The 21059-nt window shown below is 37.9% G+C and overlaps 1 protein-coding gene across 2 annotated transcripts in view; it reads left to right on the forward strand.

Moving 5' to 3' along the window:
* LOC131046567 (uncharacterized) overlaps positions 1-7754 on the forward strand; it is a 246943-nt gene extending 239189 nt beyond the window's left edge. The window contains exons 19-20 of one of the 2 annotated variants that reach the window (XM_057980329.1): positions 3526-3762; positions 7273-7754. In XM_057980329.1, coding sequence (XP_057836312.1) covers positions 3526-3762; positions 7273-7380 — 345 coding nt within the window. In that variant the 3' untranslated portion in view covers positions 7381-7754. The remainder of the gene's footprint in view (positions 1-3525; positions 3763-7272) is intronic. The other variant, XM_057980337.2, reaches the window with a different exon arrangement.
* Positions 7755-21059: the final 13305 nt, after the last annotated feature.

The following is a 21059-nucleotide window of genomic DNA, read 5'->3' on the forward strand; positions in this document are numbered from 1 at the left end:
TCTAGCTCTTCATTTGTATTTGGGCAGGGATTTCCCAAATCTTCCACTACAACTATCTCTTCCACTTCAAGATGATCCACAATTGATGATGCTCAATCATGAGAGGGCATTTGTTGCCCTTGATCTCAAAATTCTATTCCTCGTTCCAATCTCGAATCGTTCTCTTGATTCATTTCAAGCTCCCTAACTGATGAAGTGCTTGTAATTGATTGAGTAGAACTTGTTTTTGATTTCTTACGTCGAGATTCCGAACTAGTAACTTCCTTTCCCATAATTTTCCCTTTTTGAAGACTCCTAGCTATATTCTTTCTTTTCTTGGAGACTTGAACTTCTCTCTCACTATTTCTTTCTTCGTTGGTTTTCTTTGCTTCATCTTCATCAGAGGAAGAATCCTCATTGTCTATCTTGTCGTATGCAAGGGATACACCTCGATTTCTTAACTTGTCAATTTGCTGATTAATCCATCATCTTGAATTATCTATCACCTCTTTCATCAATGTGTTTATATCTGTAAGCTCCGGTGCAACCAGCTTGGTGTTAGGATAGGCTTATCCTCTTCTTGTTCGTATTGAGGCTATACATATTCTTCATAATCTTTCACTTGATCAAGAACTGGGAAAATATTGCACCTTCTAATGAAATCAATTGGCATTCTGCACCACATCTTTCTTGTAACTTTGAATTCATTGTGAGGTTAGCCCAATAATCTTCTAGATCGACTCTATGCTTGTATCTTCTCTCTTCCATTGTGTGGATCTCATGATGAGGATCAAAGTTCGATCTAAGCTTGTATATGCCAATTTGGTAAAATTGCAACTTCGTATTAACTGTCTCTGCTGCCTGAGCTATATACCATGTCTCTATAATCTTGCCAATTGAGATTGGAAAGGATACCCTAGGTCTATGCTCCTCCTTTTGAATGAAATCAAAATTGCATAACTGCCTTACCACTTCAAGTAGCACCATATTATCAGTTGGGTATCTTGGAAGCTTAGATGGATGGCATGTGCACCCTTGGATTCTTATGTACTTAAAAGTCAGAAACTGGATCAACCATGAACCATACTTTTCTACTAGCGCCATAGCTTCCTTTGATAACCTTTTGTGCGTTCCTCCTTGTAATAGACAAGTGAGATACATTGAGAATGCATTGTTTACTCTTTTGTAATGCTCCTTCTCATGCAATTGCAATTGGGGATGGAAATCATATACCTTAAGTTGACCTCTCTTAATTCTTACTTCACCCTTGCATACCAATCCCATATTCCTTATGTTTCTAGCCAACATGTATATTACATAACAACTCATGTAAAATGTTTGTCCTTTCGAAGTCCCTTAACTGTATGTCTAGGTTGTCGCTAATCAGCTGAGGCCAATTTATCATCTTTAAACCTAGAGAAATCTCTTCTACATAGTAGAACATCCACGTTTCAAACACTCAATGGCTCGGCTAGGAAAGAATCTAGATCAACATTATATATGCATTACAATGATAATTATATTCACAAGCCAGCCTAGAACATAATTAAAATATCTACAAGTCAGCCACAAACTAATTCCTTAACTGAACATGTAATAAGCCCATTCCAAAAGTGCACACATTACACTAGGAGAGGGAACATGCTATGCGTTACCCAACATACACTCTACTGGCCCTAATGAATATCCACATACTACCTCCGGCTAGCACACATTAAAATCCTCTGGCACATTAATCTGAAAATCAGCACAGTCGGCCAACTAGCATAGTGAACACTTTGTCATTCCTAACTTTCTGTTTGTTGAAGCTCTGCCTCTGAAACTTTGGAATATGATACTTCATATGTAGCTTTACTTTACTTTCAAACTGCATGCCATAACTCTCAACAATGATAGAATACTGAACCAAACACCATGACAGTGCAACTGAGCGCACATACTAGCTTGGAGCAACAAACTTCAGAAACATACTGCCGATGCTTCTAGACAACATCATATATGATAGACAATCAAGAACTACTAAAATTGGAGCATAGTGATAACATAAAGATACATGTCTTTTTGGAACACAGATGCTCTGATATGATATGACAGTAATTCAATCTTCTGGATGCCTTGACATTAATGAGAGAACTGACCAGTGCCTTTGACATCAATGGCAACCTTCGCTCAACAATGGATCCATACATATATGCCCGCTTGGAAAACCATGGTAGTGGTTGTAAAAGATGACAGCTTCATCATGTAGCATTTACCACCTTGTCGTTACCCATGCAGATAGAAATTAACTGAAACAAACTCTTTCCAAGTCAATGACTATCAAGGACAAAATTTACACTTTGAAAGCAAGATGTGCTGTTCAATGACACTTTGGCAGCATCGATTTAAACTTCAGAGTTCAACTCACACGACTTGAGTAGCAAGCCATCCTCTTTCAGAGCAAGGATCATAGTTGGTAGCGCTTCACCCTTCAGTGACACCTGCACACTCAAGAGTTGATCGTAATGGTCCCAATGTCAAAAACAGATCTGAACCAGTTAATAACATATAATAGCAAGAGTCATCTTTACCAGCACTTCACACTTCAGCAGCACCTGTGCAATTAAGAGATGGGCACCAGTAGTTCCACTGTTGGGAAGATGTCAGGGCCCTTTTGGTCCTTCTATGTAGAAAGGGCAAAAATATTTATTATATTTTATGTCATTTTTTCCATAAGACCCCAACATTACATATGCTTCAGCTGTTCTTTGTTTCCATGCTCAAGTTCTTAAAGGTTTCTTTTCTAAAAATTATGCTAAATACATTATCCTAGAGTTTTGAGTTCTTACACTCACTATACAAAGTTAGATCTATATCATAAATGAGAACTTAAATCATAGCTCATTTCATTTTTATGTTAAAGTTCATCAAAAGGCAAGTTAGCGAAAATTGTGAGGTACTATTAGTAGGAAAAGACCCTTGTATGTGTTATATACTCAAAATAGTTCCTTTGTTATTGTCCTCAATTTCCCAAAGGCTTGATAGCTAAACATTTTGTTAACTGCATTTTAACTTAGTTTTGCATTGTAACCCTTACCTAGAAGTTTGGAACTTTAAAGGGACTTGATGATACCATATTTCCCTTTATTATTGCCAGGTATTTCATTAGAACCCATGTGCAACAATTATGGCTAATGACTGGACCAAAAATCATCAAGAAAATTTTGAAAATGGGGCAATTTTGATAAAAAGGGGAATGAATATAGCATCTTTTATTTTCTAATTAAAAAAACAATATTATCGAATTCATTGATAATTGGAAAAATTGTGGTAAGGTGGAATTTCCAACAGAGCATATGTACCTCTGTGGCTTGCGTAAGAAAAATGAATATGCCTTTAGACATACTTCAAAGAGATGTAAATACTTTGCATATGATAAAAATTTAATGATATGCTTGAAAGTTATTATGGCATAACTTCTTTAAATTCAAAGCAAATTATTAGTAGCATTTGCTTTTCTGCTCATTAAACAAGCAGTGATTAGCAATTGGTATTGTTTAACTACAGAGAATAAACTCTCCAGATCTAATTCCTGAGGAATCTAAGCCAGCCTGGTCTGGGATCTCTCAAAGAGTTGTGTACAGCACAAGGAGAAAGATGCAAGAAAGGATAAGAGGCTTTGGAACTGGATTATCTGATTATATGAGAGATCCAAGGATAGGTCCAATCCTCTTCCTGTTAGCTGCTTTGTATATGGGCAGTATTTGGTTTAGCAAGCATCAGACCAAAAAGAAAAATGAACAGGTAGTTTTTTTCTTTACATTTTTACATAACCCAGTTTGTAGATTATTTTCAACAGTTTTAAAATTGTTGTGTTTGCTAGCATGGTAATATTTTTGTTATTTGAGGCACTTTTCTCAATTTAATGAAACTATGTATTGCCTGTTGTTTGAGTGGAAAGTTATAAATGAATTCAACTTTTGGCTATGTCTTATCAAGGCTATTGCTAGAGTTTCCTTGATCATCATTATGACATTTTTATATTAATTTCTGTATGGATATTAAAAAGAAAAGGGTTAACAATTTTAAGTGCCCACTATAAGCAAGTGTATAGACAATAAGATGTCATTTACAGTTTGGGTGTTCATTTCACAACCTTGAATAAATGACAACTATGACATTTGCATTTAAATGTAAGTTATTTGTCCACACACTTAGTAATTCCTAAAAAATAGTGTATTAGTGCCTATGATTAGGAACCTGATCAACATGTCATATCCCCAAAAAATTGCTACTTCTTTTTCATCTTTATTCCTCTTAATAATTGTTAAAATATGCAAGGTCAATGTGTAATGGTTTTGAGACTTCCTATCTTATTATTGATAATTGATGCTGGTGTTGTCAAAAGTTGAATAAACAAAAATCAAACACTTAGTTCATAAGTAGAAAAAATGACTTTCTTCATTAATTTCTTATAAAAACTCAATGCGTTAAGGATTTGATAGAAATACATTAACATGACATTATTCTACTGTCAAACTGATAGAATAAAAACACTATTATCTCCCTTGCAAGCTACACTGATTTCCTTGAGAGCATCCCCCAATTTGACAACTTCGCTTTCCTCAATGGATTAATTACATAGGCCGCAAGAGTCTTTATATCAAATTTGGATCAAATATTTATTTTTGTTCTTCTACTTTGTTACAAGAGGGAAAATTAGCTAGTGGGAATGATAAAATCAATCAGCTTATAATTGTTGCTAGACCTTGAGCATTGAGATGAAACCCAAAGTATACACATAGAAATGGATGATATGAGTTACATTTCAATTTACATGTCCAATGATCAAGATGTGACAAATGCTACTCTTCTCTCTTAAATGGTCAGATGGCATCTCCAACATGAGTGGCTATCAATGGGTTTCTGCATACATGTCCAAGGATCAACTCATGGCATGCTAATCTTCCCTCACTAATGCATGAGCATCCCCGGTTCATTGCAATCTTGCATCAACCAAAAATATTTTCGTTTCTGTTTGCAGTTTCAGTTTTCCTTTTTGTGTGTCCCGGTTTTGGCTCACCGGATCCTGAGGAGTTGGATTCTACTTGAAGAATTGATCGTCCTTCTTGCTTCCAAATCGCGTCGCATTTGGATCATTTTCTGGCAAGATATCGCTACCGGTTTCCTATGACAATTTTTTGTTACCGGTTGCCTGAGACCTATTCTGGTGATCTACCAAAACCTATTCCGAAGCTTGCGGAGCCTTGGGCGTTGATTCCGATGTTCCTTGGTGTGTGGCTGACCTTTTCCCACGATCTATGTTTCATCCTTTGGATTTTCTGGAGGAATCTCTTGATGGAGGCCGACCTTGTTTATTTTGCACGTTAGGTCTTGTTCTTCAGGTTTTGATCCCTTTTGGGCCGACTGGATCCTTTGGATCGATATATATATTTGTAATTACGCAATAGAATGTAATCAATTAGAATCAATAAGAGAATCGAGTAGCTAGACTGTGCGTAGAAGATAGATCCTAAGATTCAAGGTCCCAGTTGTGACCTATTCTACTAGGCCTGTGAGCCGATATGTTGTAACCCGGTTGTTACTGGTTGGATGTAATCGAATTTCATGCAATAAATCAATCTGTTCTGCATTGCCTCCATTATATCTTTGTGTTTCCGTTGTGTTTACTCTTGCTGACCGGTCCGGATTGATCTCTTTGAGGTCCCTCCTCACCGGTGACTTCTTCACTCACTTAAGTAGTCACGTGGCATCTCAAACATTAGTGACTGTCAAAGAGTTTCTGCATGATGTTCCTTTCACATAACATTTGATTGCACCATTGTTGTTCCTCATGGAATTTTAAAATAGGAAAGAAAACAATACTCAATTTGGACCATAGTCTGAAAATGTGGACTTGGCAATAACTCAACTGATCCAAAAAAATTTAAAAACTCAAAACTAGGCAAAAAGTTTTAGAAAAACAAAACAATTTTTCTAAATATTGAAAAACATATAAATATGTAAAAATATTTTTCAAAACAAGGATTTTTTATTTGATTGACCCTTGTTTGCTCTTCTATTTGATATAATTAATACTTGAATGAATAACGAAATGACAATGCATACCAGATAGAGGAGTAAAGGTATATCTTTATCTGCTCATAATGTTATTATAGAAATAGACTAGAGATGGTCGGTCAAGCATAAGATTGCTTTCCCTTACTACACAGAGGTTATTTAAATGATTCTAGTTGTCAAGCAAAACGCATCCATTTACCAATTGACTCCTTAACTACCTGAAAGACAACAAATTATTGATACATAGTCAGATATAATCATATGAGAAAAATTCAGTTGTGTGCTAACTACATTATTCCCCCCCCCAAAAAAATTCATCTTCTAAACAACTAATAAAACAAGTAAGCATCAAGTAACATTATGCAAGACTTTCCAAACTTGTGATGACATTGTAGACAAATGAAAACCTGGTTGTTGACTCTCCTTATTAGCAGCCAAAATAGCCTCATCATACCTTGATCTGCCTACAAGTAGTGAATGTTCCATAATGAATGATGAAAAAAGATCTGCACTGCTTGTTTAGTTGGGAGTAGAAAGGAAAACTGATGAAGAAAACCAAGAAGTTCATGAGTAGTATAAGTAGAATCAACTATTTAGAACGGATGCCAATGGTAATAAATGCACCTTATCTTCTTGAAAATATCACAAACTGAAATTTGAGAGCTTGCATTGACTGCATACATTCCATGTTCTTTGTTAGCTACCGTGAAGAACAAATAATCTCTAATGGACAGAATAGTTTCTTTACAGTTTTTTGTTCTATGTTTTGGCAGTATGTATGGTTCTGTTGTCTAAACAGCATGCAAGAGTAAACATTTCCTATCGTTTTACTTAATAACCACATAATAGTAGCATATGGCATGTGTGATCATTATCTTGTGCTTTATTCTCTCACTATGTTTGAAGTTGAACTTTGCTAAACATACAGGAAAACATCATAAAAAGATCTAAGCATCAGGGAATAGCTATTTTCATGGAAAATGTTTAAAGGATGCTAGAGTATTTTTCATCACAAAAAGTGGTTCAAAATTTCGACGAAGCTTTTGATGGAACTGAGATTCATATTAAAGCTAATGTTCTAGAAAATGTTGAATGGATAGTGAATTCTTCTTAGTACCAAATGGAAGATGTATATAATGAACGATGTGTTTAAATCAAATAAATTTGATATTTCACTTGTTTTTCACTAAATTGAACAGCTTTCAATATTAACATGACTGTTGTTTCCTGTAGATGAATAATGTGGGAACTGATGTGCCTAAACCAGAACCATCTATTACAGATGAAATTCCACAAGATGCATCTCAAGCCCTTGAATCAGATACGGAATCAGAAGAATGAGCTGAACGCTTGTTTTATATGTTTTATTTTATGTGCAAATTGGCACAGAAACATCTACAAAATTGCAGCAGTGGAAAGTAAATGCTTCATGCAACAAAAATATTTAGTTTCAATATTTTGACTGCATGGTCGTTTCTTTCTTCAATTTTACCAATATCATTTTTGCAAGTGGGTGGATGGAAGAGGACAACAGAGGAAAGCTAGCTGTAATGTCTGTGTAAACTCCAATATAATTGTCATAGCTGGGTGTTTATATTCTTCAATTTTCTATTCAGTGGTGGATTGGAGAATTCAATGAAAAATGTAAGCTGGCAATTTAGATAATGTTTTGATATAAGAATGTCGAAGTGTTCAAAAATAATTTTCATATTCAACACTGATTACCATGTTAATTGAGTCGTAGGGTTGTTTTTTCATTGAAACAAGATGAAAGTCGAGTTATCTAAGTCGAATCAATAAGGAGGCCCAGGCAGATTGCAATCATTCAATGATAGCACTATTTTCATTACCAAATAGACGATTGAGTGAGGAAGTAGCTGGTTTGTTCTTGGGGAACCACTTACATTCCTTGAAGAAGATGAATGGGGTGAACAGACATTTGGGTGAGAGTGACTTACTGAGGGGGTGATCTGCTCCATGATTTTTTAGTGATATTGAATACACATTGGAGTTGGTTTCAATCATTCATTAGATTGTGTAGGTGTCGCAAGTCCACAAAGGTTTGAATGCCTTTGGTGAAGCCTATGCTCATGAACTTGACTTAATTTGTTTGGAGACAAGTTGTGGCCAACATCGTAAACCTATTGACTTGAATTGACAAGATTAACCATCTCCAACATTCTAAACCTGTTGATTTGAACTGACTAGAACATACATCTCAAAAAGCGAGGAATCAAAATCAAGTGCAAAATCAAAGTTGAACAAATCAAAATAAATAGAAAAGGTCATGTGAATCTAAAAATTGAAAGGAAGCAAAAAATAATATGGATCCCAAAGGAAAGTGCAGCAATAAATCCAAGCAAAGCAAAGTAACAATATGAAGCAATTAGTTGCCATATAGCACAAAATCAAAAGATGCACTTTCTATACAGCATGTATGCTCCACCTCCACAATTATTATTAAAAAAGGTCTTACGATCTAGTGAGTTTGTTTGTTCTTATCCCAATTTCAAACTTAATTCACATCACCAAAATCAAACTCTATCTTCAAATCTAATTATCCAACATTCAAAACATGGAAAACCAAAAACCTTATGTATAAATCCAAAAGTATACATCCTATAACCAACTCCAACAATTATAAATCCAACTCCCATGGATCCAAATTCCGAAATCAGCATCCCAAGTCAAGATTTGGATCTAAAACCCCAAATTTGTGGCATCCTTGCAAAAATGCTCTGTTGGTACTCCATAATATATCCACATTTGGATATAGCTAGGTCAATATTAAGAGAAGATCACAATAAAATCTCTGTATTCTACATTAGTGGTGTGAACTTAACAAAGCAATTACTCAAGGCAAGTTAGTGTTGGCTTATTATGATAGCAATTTCTAAGCTTTCTATACAAGATGGTTAGGAACATTTGAAAAACCTTTAAATGTCAAGTTTCGTAAAGGATTTTGTACTTGTAGTCATTATCACTAGAAAAATGGGTTTTAAAAAAAAAAAAAACATTCAATAGTAAAGAAAATTGTCCATAATGAAAATATGTTGGTAATTATGTGTAAGTTGTCCATGTATTTTGTATTAGATAGGCAAGTTGAGGACCTTGATCCCAAAAGTCATAACAACATTAAAACTAGACAAAAAGAGGTAAGAGGAGCATGCATGCCCATGTTTGCCCTCTTGGGTAAACGGTTAAATGCAGAAAGTAAATGCACAGAACATAATGGAAATACATTAAATAACCAGTCTCTATGTTAATTCAACAGTCCATGTACATCAAGTGCTTATAACATTACATTTGACACGACTATCATAATCATACTTCGAAGAAAAGGTACACAATATATAATACCCGAAGGGGTGCGACACAACCATCACGACTCCAACTACCTACTTGTTGGCTAACTAACTGACTGTCGCAACTCATTATTACCGACGACAACATAAACATAATATAACAACATAACATAATGATTATTCCCGACAACATCATCCCCCCCAAGAAAAGAAGTCGACTCCGACGACTTAATACAAAATAGAGATGAACGGCAGGAACTACTGACGCCAGTCGGGCCCGGATCTTATACACTTGTTGCGTCCTTGCCTAAAAACCCTTTTTTGCTACCATCCGATGCTCAAGTGCGGAATTCACCAATATTGCTTCCTTTGCCATCACAGTCCTCCTGTGCTTAACCCAAACTTGTCTGCAAAACACGTTTTTCAGTCTCAACTTCCACCAACTGCTACTCAATTGATACTATCTCCCTAGCCAATTTGTCCTCGATAGCCACCCGTGCTGCTCTCCTGGCATCCAACTCCTGGGTACGCTGAACTAAGTCTCACACGACTATTGCCTCCAACCTGGTGGTCAGCTCCTCCCGAGCCCTCTGTGCATCCACCAAGGCAACCTCACGTCCAGCCGAGACATACTCCGAGTTCCTCAAAGCGTACCAGTCATGCCTGGAGGTGGCCACAATCCACTGGCACAAATGCTAGGAGACATCTCAAATCCTCCATCACACTTCCCAAAGGCTAAAAACTAAACTGAATAACTCCCTGGTGTCATACAACTGCGCGGACCTGCAATGCCTTCCCTCAAACTTTGTTTGTTCCCAACCTCCAAATTCGTCTCCCTCTACGGCTTATGGCTTCCCCGCCAATGCTTAGCTGCAGGCTTCTTTCTCACAATACGGACAACCACAACACTTCTCGTGGTCTTCTGTAGCTCAAAATAAACTGGGGATTTGGGGGCAGCGCCCCCGCGGGGTCGAGGGGCAACGCCCCCGCCGCCAACACCAATTTACAACCTTTAGAACCCCACAAAAGTCCATGGTGCGCATCATTTCTGTGATATTTTATGATGTCAAAACCCTTCTTCTACACTCCAATATTTTCAGTGTCTAGGCTCCAGATGTCATCAAATCATTTTTCAATCCGTCGTCGTCGTTTTTTTTTAGGCACTGTAATGTCCCCGATGGCACCCCGGCCATACAACCTCCCTGTACAGTCAACAACAACATTGGCACCTCCGATCGTGCGGCCACCTTCCCGTGCGGTCGACACCCTTCTTACTGTATGGACACACCTCCAACATACCGACAACATGCTCAACTGTGCACACCGTACGGTCCTCCTTCCGCATGCCCAACGCAGTTCAACCATACAGTGACCACTGAGGACGAAGCGACTGCGTGTGTGTTTGTGCGGTTGCATGGCTATGCGGCTTCGCGCTGTGCAGCTGCGGGCTGTGCGTTGTGCGGCTGTTCGGCGCGTGAGTGTGCGGGCGAGTGAGTTGTGCAGCTGGGGGTTGCGTGCTGTGCGGCTTTGTAGTTGCGGGTGCCACCGTACGGTGTTACCACCACTGGTGGTCCACCGCACGGTGGTCACCATCGGTGTTACCACCGCACGGTGGTCACCGTCGGTGTTACCACCGCACGGTGGTCGCCGTCGGTGTTACCACCGCATGATGGTCCCACCGTAGGTCCATCCCTTCCTCTTTTTTTTTCCTTTTAAAAAAAAAAAAAAAAAATTGACCGTACGGTCGTTGCCATACAACTGTACGGTTTTTTTTTTCAATTTTTTTAAATAATTTTTTTATCGTACGGTCGCCTGTCATACAACCGTACGTTTTTTTTTTCTTTCTTCCAACCGTACGGTCATCTGCTGTACGGCCCCGTACGGTGGTGTTTTTTTTCGCAATTTTTTTCTTCTTCCTGCCGTGTAGTTAACTGTCGCGTACAACCGTACGGTGTTTTTTTTTTTTTAAGTTGTCTAGAGAGTCTTCGGCTCGGGTCCCCTGTCTTTGGGATCGCCCTTCATCCTTCTCGGTTTTCCTCGCCCAAAAGTCTCCTGCTTTTGTCTTGTGCCTCTCGAGTCGCTTGCTCGGCCTCTTAGGTCCCCTTCCATCCTCTCGGGTCCCCCTTCGGGCTCTCAGGTGTCCGTCCGGCCTCTCGGGTCCCCTATGCGCTTCGCGTGGTAGGGTTTCAATTTGGGCCCGTTGGTGGCAAGTCTATTTTCAATGGCCATCGGAAGACCTGGAACCACAAATTCTACAGGGATCATAGTCTCCTTCCCGTACATAAGAAGAAGAAGGATAATAAAGATTTTGAAGACTACGGTCTTCCATACAGGGTTCCAATCGTGGCCAACACTCTTCGGATTATCTACGTCGCCAGGGTTTGGGGCGTCTCCCTTCCAATATTCTTTGTATTCCGGCAGGTACACCTCTGTTGGTTGCTCTGGTTCCTCTACTTCAAGCTTGTAGCTTTGGAACATTTCGTAATCCTCCATTTGCCAGTGGAAGAGCCCGTTAAGTGAGCATACCTCATCTTCAAAACATCCCTCCAATTCGAGCACCCCTTCACTGTTCGGCTCCATCGCGTTCTTGCCCTTGCTTTCATCGGGACCCCCTTCCCCTTTATTAGAGTTCTCTGAGTCCGAGTCTGAAGAGGCGAGCTCTTCGCCAACATCTTGGGTGTGTAGGTCAATGGTATATTTCCGCCCTCCCTTCTCCATGGAAAGTGTTTTTTTCTTCCAGTTGTGGTTTACCCTCGCGTTGATCAACCATGCTCTCTCCAGGATGGCGTCATAGCCTTTCTTCTTCGAGGGAATAACCACGAAATCTAACAAGAATGGTTGCGTACCAATTGTCACTTGCTGGGCCATCAACAGGCCGAGTGGCTTAATGCCGTGTTGGTCCGCTCCCACCAGGTTGAATGTGGGTGGCCACAGGGTGGGCTTCCCCAGCCGCTTCCATGTTTCTTCTGGTAGTACATTCACCCTAGATCCCCCGTCCACAATGGTGTCCTTCAAAATGGTCCCACGGATACCCATTTCTACCACAGCTAGGTGTCTACCACTGCTCAAGGCTAGTAACATCGGGTCAGTCGAAGGGCTGATGTAAACCTCCACCTGTGGTGTACTCTTCGAAGCGGTGGCGGGAACCCCTACCTGTGGTGCACTCGACGATGCGGTGGCGGGAACCCGTAACTGTGGTGCACTCGACGATGCGGTGGCGGGAACCCGTACCTGTGGTGCACTCGACGCTGCGGTGCTTTGCACATTGGTGAGGAATGCAGTCCTCAATTGTGGCATAGAGTCTAGAAGGTCTTTTACCTTTATCGGCACCTTCATCTGCAAGATTTGCCCAATGATGTTATTTTCCACTTTCGTACGGGATGATGTACTCGCCACCTCGTTGTCCCGTCGTTTGGTCGTCATCTCACATTCAATATTGGCCTTTGCCTTCCGTAATCTCTCCTTCTCCGTACGGGGGTCGGGATAAGTGGCTTTTTTCGTCTGGGCGTGGGCGATCGCCATTACTTCTTTCTCACCAGTCTTCTCAGCCTTCTCAATGTTGAGGAGATTAACCCCTGCCTACGGGCAATTTGCGTCCTCATGGTCGCCTGGCCCACACCAACGACAGAGGTGCTGAGGGGTGGCTTCCTTCGTGCAATCACGGGCGAAGTGCCCCCACTGATTACAAGCACTACATTGGATAATTGGTCGGCCCTTGGCGTCATACTGGATACGGCTTCCGTTATTATTATTGTTGCTATTCCTTCCGCCGCCGCATCTGTTGTCCCGGTATCCTCCAGATGATGCCGTTGTGTTAGTATGTTGGCCGGTACCCGTTGGTGCGGATGTTGTGGCCTACTCCGTGAACAACACCTGGTTCATTTGCGTACTTCGGGTTTTCATGTTGTATGGGCACTCCTTGGTGGAGTGTCCCATCACTTGGCAAATCTCGCAAAATGCCTTCTTTTGGCAAGTACCCTTTGTGTGCCCTTCCTCTTTGCACTCAGTGCACCATATGTCCCCTTCGTTCCGACCCGTGCTTCTCATTATTTTGAATTCTTTTCTCATTCGCTCCATGTCTTTTTGGAGTGCTTGCACCCGTTTGCCAGCCTCGTCGTCGTTGGTGCTTTCCTGTGAAGAGTCATCATCCTCAGATGAGGATTTATTACTTTTCTTCTTCTTTGATGTTTTGTGTTCGCTCTCCAGGTCCATCGCCATATTATAAGCATCATCATATGACGTCGGGGGTACAATTTTCATCTTCCTCCGTAGGGAGGATTTCAACCCTTCAACGAACCATCGTTTCTTCAATCCATCTGCGGGTTGGCTTTCCATTTTACCCAAGAGTTCTTTCAGCCTCCGACTGTATGCCCGTATTGTCTCCCTGGTACCTTGTTTGGTACTGTATATCTCCGTTACAATTTCATTGTCATCACGGAGCAACCGAAACTCCCCCGTGAATTCCTTCTGTAGATTGGCCCACATGGCCACTTTTTGCTTGTCCACATCGGAGTACCAATCTATGGCAACTCGTAACGTGGCTGGGAACTGCTGTACCCAGTCATCCTGGTCTGTTACTCCGTTGGCGGACCAAATGGTTTCACATGTACGGCAGTGCCGTAAGGGGTCTTCCTTGCCCTCCCTTGTGAACTTTGGCAATTTTTGTTTACTCGCCATCCCACCGTTGGGTCTCGCTCCTCTAATTCCTTGTGTACTTGTACCTGGCGATCCTCCGCCTCCTGCAACTCAACCTCCACTCGTGGGTCCTCCGAAAAAAGTTGCTGACACCGAACCAAACAAATTGCCTCCCGTACGATACCCTTGTTCTCCCTCGACACCTTCGGTCCTACCGTCACCTTCCGTTGTCTCCCTCCGGTTGGTTGTCTCCCTCCGGTTGTTCTCTGAAATGGACAAATTCTTTAGCAAGTCTCTGGTAGCGTCGATCAGGTTTAGACTTCGCCTTGTTTGTTCCACCAACTCTTCGCGGCTTCTTACCTTACGGTGGTATTCTGGTGAACTGTAGAGTTCTCCTTCGGCACCCTCTGTGACTCCTTCTGGCAACCCTACAACAGTGTAGATAGTGTAGTTTTCTCTGTCTATCTCTACCTCCGCAACCTCCGTGACACCTCCTGGGTTCCCTTCGGGCAACCCCTCGGCCGGTCGTCCCTCGGCAAGCTGCTTTAGCCTACGCCTTCATTCTATCTGTTGTCTGAGATTCAACGCGGTTTGTGCCACTTCCCATTCGTCACTCTGTATCTTTTTATTTTTGTCCTTATTTAGACTATTGGGCATAAGTCACTTCCATACACAGCAAACACACGCCATGTACACAAATTTTTTTTTATTATTTTTATTTTTATTTTGCCTTTCGGCCACAATTTATATCAGCAGTGTGTCAGGATTATTACAAGGTTCAATTTCCTCCTGGCTTGGCGCGATCTCGTTCCGTTTCCCGTCGGCTGTTCTCTTCGTAGCGTTGCAGGATTTGTTGTCGTCGCTCTTCCTGGGCAATCTCCTCCAGGTGGGCCTGCTGTGCTAGCGATGCCTTTGCAAGCAACCGGGGGAGGTGGTTCATTAACCGGTTTACTGCCGGGCTAACCTCCAGCGTTGTCCACACAACACTTGGTGGGATTTCTGCCTCCACCGCTTCTCGTCGGACGTAGGTCTGAATGGCTACCTGGAGCAAAATTGAAAATTCTTGCGTTGCCGTCTCTTCTCCTGTATAAAGTTCTGTCCGCGCGTCGTCGGCCTCCGGGTTTACTTCACCAACGGGTAGGCCCATTGTGTCTGTGTGCCATCCATGTCTTCCGTTCCCGAGTTCGTCTAGGCAGCGGCACCAAATGTTTGCCCTCTCGGGTAAACGGTTAAATGCAGAAAGTAAATGCATAGAACATAATCGAAATACATTAAATAACCAGTCTCTGTGTTAATTCAACAGTCCATGTACATCAAGTGCTTATAACATTACATTTGACACGACTATCATGATCATACTTCGAAGAAAAGGTACACAATATATAATACCCGAAGGGGTGCGACACAACCGTCGCGACTCCAACTACCTACCAGTCGGCTAACTAACTGACTGTCGTAACTCATTATTACCGATGACAACATAAACATAATATAACAACATAACATAATGATTATTCCCGGCAACAGTCTAGACCTAGCTCAAGTTAGGCATGCAAGCTAGAAGAATCAATAGAACACTAGTATAATCAAGGAGAGGTGTGCAAGCCATTAACATACCAAAAAATGTACATGCGCCTATGCAAATAGTAAAACTAAAGAAACAACAAACTATTGGAGAAGTAACAAAAAGAAAGAACACCTAGGCAACAAAAAAACTCATTTTATAAAATTCTTGTTTTCCATAAGGGAGTCTAGTGTCACCTCCTAATCTTCCTTTTTCTTCATCTTTTTTCCCATCTTATTTGCAGTCTTATGAGTGTTAGAATATTTAATCTTTACTTAGCTTAGGTTTATTTGTATTTAGTTTAGGATATTCCTTTGGAATTCCTACATGTAATTTGTCCTCTAGTACATGTGTGAGGACAAGTCATTTCTTTTATTTTCCTTTATTAAGGAAGATTAGATTTCCTCCATAAGAGGATGTGGACACATAGCACACACATTTTATGAATGGTGGCATTCATAGATTTGGGAGTTACTTTGTAACTCCTCTCCTCATCTCTATTTAAGAAATGTCTCCTCTCTCATTTCTCTTTAATGACAATATTGTAAAGAGCTTCTCTCTCTCTCTCTCTCTCTCTCTCTCTCTCTCTCTCTCTCTCATTTTAGGCATTGCCTCATTCATAATATCACAAGAGGTTTTTCTTTGTTTTTCCCTTTTCAAAAGTTCTTGTGCCTCCTTCACATTTGGATGATTGCTCCAAGGTTTTTTGCATTTCTCTTGGTAACATTTACTTCATCAATAAACTTACTTGGATTTCATTTTTTCTTTCCTTGCTCTTGTATTTCCTTTCATGGTATCAGAGCAGGTTTTTAATCCTTGTTTTAAGTTGACATTGATGAAGGTTACCATTCTGTGGAGTTCATCTTCTTGGAGGCATTCTTGAGAGGAGAAGAAGTTCTTTCTTTAATATTTTCTACTGTGCAGGTTTTTTATTTCAGATTTTAAATTTATTTTCAAACTTGTTAACAAGTTTGCCTGCAGGTTTAATTTTCTATTCTAGTTTTTTTTAATAAAAAAAAAAGGGCTTTGGAAGGCTTACCGCCAAAGTTTCTTCTTTCTGGTTTAAATTTGTGTCTTTGGAAGGCTTGCCGCCAAAGTTTCTGATTTTTTTAGTGTGAATAGTTTGGAAGGTTTACTGCCAAACTCAGCCTCCTTAATCTGTTTGGTCGGCTTGCTGCCAAATCTAATTTATTATTACATTGCTTCTCTGTTTGTTTGCAGGTTCTAAAATTTTATTTCACTTGCAAATTATTGTTAGTTTATTATATATTTTCTAACAATTTATGTTTGCAAATTCAAAAAAAAATAAATTATGTTTCTCTGTTGTAGTAATTTTGTTTTTATATTATTTCAATCTTTTGTTAAATCTTTCATCTTTCTGTTTAAATCTGTTTAAAATAATTCTATTAAATCTAAATTTATTTCATTTTAAATCTGAATCTGTCCATTTCATTTACTTCAACCTCTGTGTTTTCTAACTGCTTCTTGTGCAGGCTTTAATTTCAAAGATCTCTGGTTTCAATTTCAGTTGCAGATTCTTGGATAAAAATAAATTTCATATTGTTAAATATCAAATAAGCTTCAATCTTTGTTATTTCAATATTTATTTTATCTCTGTATTGATATCTCCTTTGCCTGTGTTGTTCTTTTTTTTTTTCCAGCATATTTATCAACTTGAGATATAGAGTCAGTTTGTTTGAACCTTCTGCATTTTGAATCATCTCTTTTCATATTGGAGATATCCTCTATTTTTTTCTCCTGCATGATCTGCATTGAACTATAGTCAAAGCTGCATTCTCATATATCGTTTCTGCAATCTCTGCTCTCTTCTGATTTTATTCTTCTCTGCCATAACGCCTCTTTGCAACTTATTTCAAAAAGAACTTGTAACGTATCTGTCTTTTATTCATAAAAGTATGATTCTGCCATTTATTCATTGCATTGTAGAATAAATATCATTTATTTTATTTCAAAAAGAAAAGCTTCTTTTTGTTTAACTCTAATATTCAATTTGTTAGTTTTAATTCATTCGAACTTTTTCATGAGATAAATTTTACTTTAAAATTTTAGAAGCCTTAAAAGTTCTAAGTTTTTACACGTATAAAGTTTAATTGAAGGTTTCTTTACAAAGTTATAAAGGTTTATATAGATTAAAAAGTTCAAAAAAAATAAAAAATTTAAGATTCTTTCACATATATGAAAGTTTCCTTTAGTTTATTTTAAGACTCTTTCACATAATAAAGTTAATAAGTTTTTTTATTTTTTAAAATTAGAGTATTTTAATAGTTTTTTTTTAATTACAGTTTTTTAATATAAAATTTATTTAGATAAACATAAAGTTTTGAAAACTTTTTTATAAATATTTTTAAAAAAAAAACTATTTTTTTTTGTTAATCAAATTTGGTTAGTTTTAATCAAGGAAGATATTTTTTTAAAAGGGGGTATTTTTTTTTGTTAATCAAATTTGGTTAGTTTTAATCAAGGAAGATATTTTTTTAAAAGGGGGTAATTTTTTTTTCAATTGTTTTTTAACAACTAATCATTATTTGTTCCCGTTTATTTTGTTATAATGTCCACTCTAATTCCAGAAATTAAATTAAATAGTTTTAATTATCATTCATGGAAAACACATATTTCTTTTATTTTTCGTTTCAAGCATCTTTTGGATGTTGCAACTGATAAAACCTTTGAGTCCGCTACAACTGCTCCTCAAGTCGACCAAGATAGATGGAAGGCTCAAAATGAGGAAGCCCTTGGTTTAATTGGTATTTCAATGGTTCCTGATTTGTATGTTCTAAATGGAAATTGTACAAAAGCGTATGAAGCTTGAGAAATTTTTAAAACAACTTATGATAGCTCAAATGAATTCTGAAAAATTCAGCTTCAAGATCAACTCGAAGATCTCAGGTATACAGATTTTAAAACTATGGATGAATTCTTATTAAAGTTTGATTCTGTTAATAGTCAATTAACTGGCTTAGGAGTTAGTCTAGCTGATTTACGTTTAATTCATCTTATTCTTAAAAAATGTCTTCCTCGTCAATTTCAACAATTTATTACGAATATTCATGCTCAACTTGCTATTCCTAGCTTAGCTACTCAATTAACTTATGATATTTTTCGTAATTTATTGCATCAGGAGGAAGCTAAATTAATTCAATTTGGTACTCTTAAAAGTAGTGAACATGCTTTTATGTCTAAAAATCAAAATAATAATAATAATTTTAGATCCAATAATAATAATCATAATCATAATCATAATCATAATAATAATCACAAATCTTCTAATTATCAATCTCATTCTAAATCCTATCATAACAATTTTCATAATAATAATCATAATAATACGTACAATAATCAAAGGAATAATTTTCAAACAAGACCCCATTGCACATATTGTGGGAAAGATGGACATATTACTAATAATTGTTTTAAGAAACAAAATGGTAAAAAACCCATGAATCAAAATAATCAAAATAATCAACAACATAAACCTCATTATAAGAAAGGTAATAATAATGGTAATTCATCTCGTCATGCATTTACATGTACTTATAATGTTTCTCAGCCACTTGAGTGGATTATTGATTCTGGTGCATCTCAACATGTTACCTCTCATAAAGAATGTTTTGAATCTTTGCATCCTGATACTTCTAATATTCCTGTTCAATTAGCTAATAATCATAGTTGCAAAGTTGAAGCTATTGGTGATGTGAATGTTCCTAATGGGAAATTACATGATGTTCTTTATGTTCCTGAATTAAAATCAAATTTGATTTCAGTTCCTAGACTTTGTCAAGATTATAAGATTAACTTTTATAAGGGCATATGTTATATCATTGATCCAAAAACTAATCATGTTATTGCTACTGCTAAAATGGATAGTGATAACTTATTCAAGTTTTATGAATTTGCTCCTCCAAAGTATTCTTTGCTTACTACTGTTGATTTTACTAATTGACATGAAAGACTTGGCCATCTCAATTCTAATTATATTTCATTGATGCAAAAAGAAAATATGGTTGATGGATTGCCTACTGTTGTTCCTTCTCAAATTGTTTGCAATGGTTGCATGAGTGGTAAGATGCATAGGGAACCCTTTCCTCATGGTCAATCTTGGAGGGCATATACTAAATTGCATTTAGTTCATAGTGATCTCTTGGGTCCCATGGAGAATCCCTCCATCCAAGATTCAAGGTATGCACTTACCTTTGTTAATGATTTCTGAAGGAGAACATGGATATATTTCCTTCATAGTAAGGATCAAGTGCTTGATGTGTTTACTGAATTTCATATGTTTGTAGAAAGACAATCTGGTTCTAAAATTAAGATTCTTCATACTAACAATGGAAGAGAATATGTCAATAATGCATTTAATGCTTATTTGAAATCTTTAGGAATTAAACATGAGCTTTCCATTCCTTATACACCACAACAAAATGGTGTGGCAGAACGGAAGCATAGGACCATTGTGGAAATGGCAAGATGTTTATTGCATGCAAAAAATATGGATTACAAGTTTTGGGCTGAAGCTATGGCTTGTGCAACTTATTTAATTAATAGAACACCTACCAAATCCTTAAAAGATAAAACTCCTAAAGAAGCTTGGTTTGGTAGAAAGCCCAATTTGTAGAATTTAAGAATTTTTGGTTCCATAGCTTATGTTCACAAACCTAAGGAGAAAAGAAAAAAATTAGATGCTAAATCTTCTCCTTTTATTTTTGTTGGTTATGATGAAAATACTAAAGGTTATAGAGTTTACAATCCTATTACTAACAAGGTAAAAGTTGCAAAAGATGTTTGTATTGCAGAAAAAAGGCATTCATGATTGTTCTCAAGTGGAGGATGATGAACTTACTCAAAGCAAAGTTGTGCTTGTGGAGGACCAACCTCCTTCTCTTAACCCTACTCCTAATGCATCTCTTTCTATTACTTCTAGTGATAGTGATGATGATAATGATAACTCTACTCCTCTTGACTCTTCTTCTAGTGATGAATCCATTACTTCTAAAAGAAGACCTAAATGGTTTAAATCTTTAATTCAAGATAGTGATGAATACTTAGCTAGAATGGATAGACTTCAAGCTAGAAGAGTTAATTATTGTAATTATGCTTTAGTGACTACTATTATGAATTCTAATGATCCTAAAACATTTGATCAAGCTAAAAATCAACCACATTGGCAAAAAGCAATGAAGGAAGAATATGATACTTTAATTTCTAACCAAACTTGGGATTTAGTTCCCTTGTCTCATGGTAAAAATATTGTTTCTTGCAAGTGGCTTTATAAAACCAAATTGAATGCTAATAATCAAGTTAGTAAATTTAAAGCTAGATTAGTTGCTAGAGGTTTTTCTCAAATTGAAAGCTTAGATTATATTGAAACTTTTGCTCCTGTTGCTAAAATGCCTACAATTAAACTTGTGCTTGCTTTAGCTTCTAGAATGAATTGGCCTATTCACCAAATGGATGTTAAAAGTGTTTTTCTTAATGGTGATTTACATGAGGAAATTTAT

The sequence above is a fragment of the Cryptomeria japonica genome, chromosome 10 (assembly GCF_030272615.1).
Source record: "Cryptomeria japonica chromosome 10, Sugi_1.0, whole genome shotgun sequence".
Classification (NCBI taxonomy): domain Eukaryota; kingdom Viridiplantae; phylum Streptophyta; class Pinopsida; order Cupressales; family Cupressaceae; genus Cryptomeria; species Cryptomeria japonica.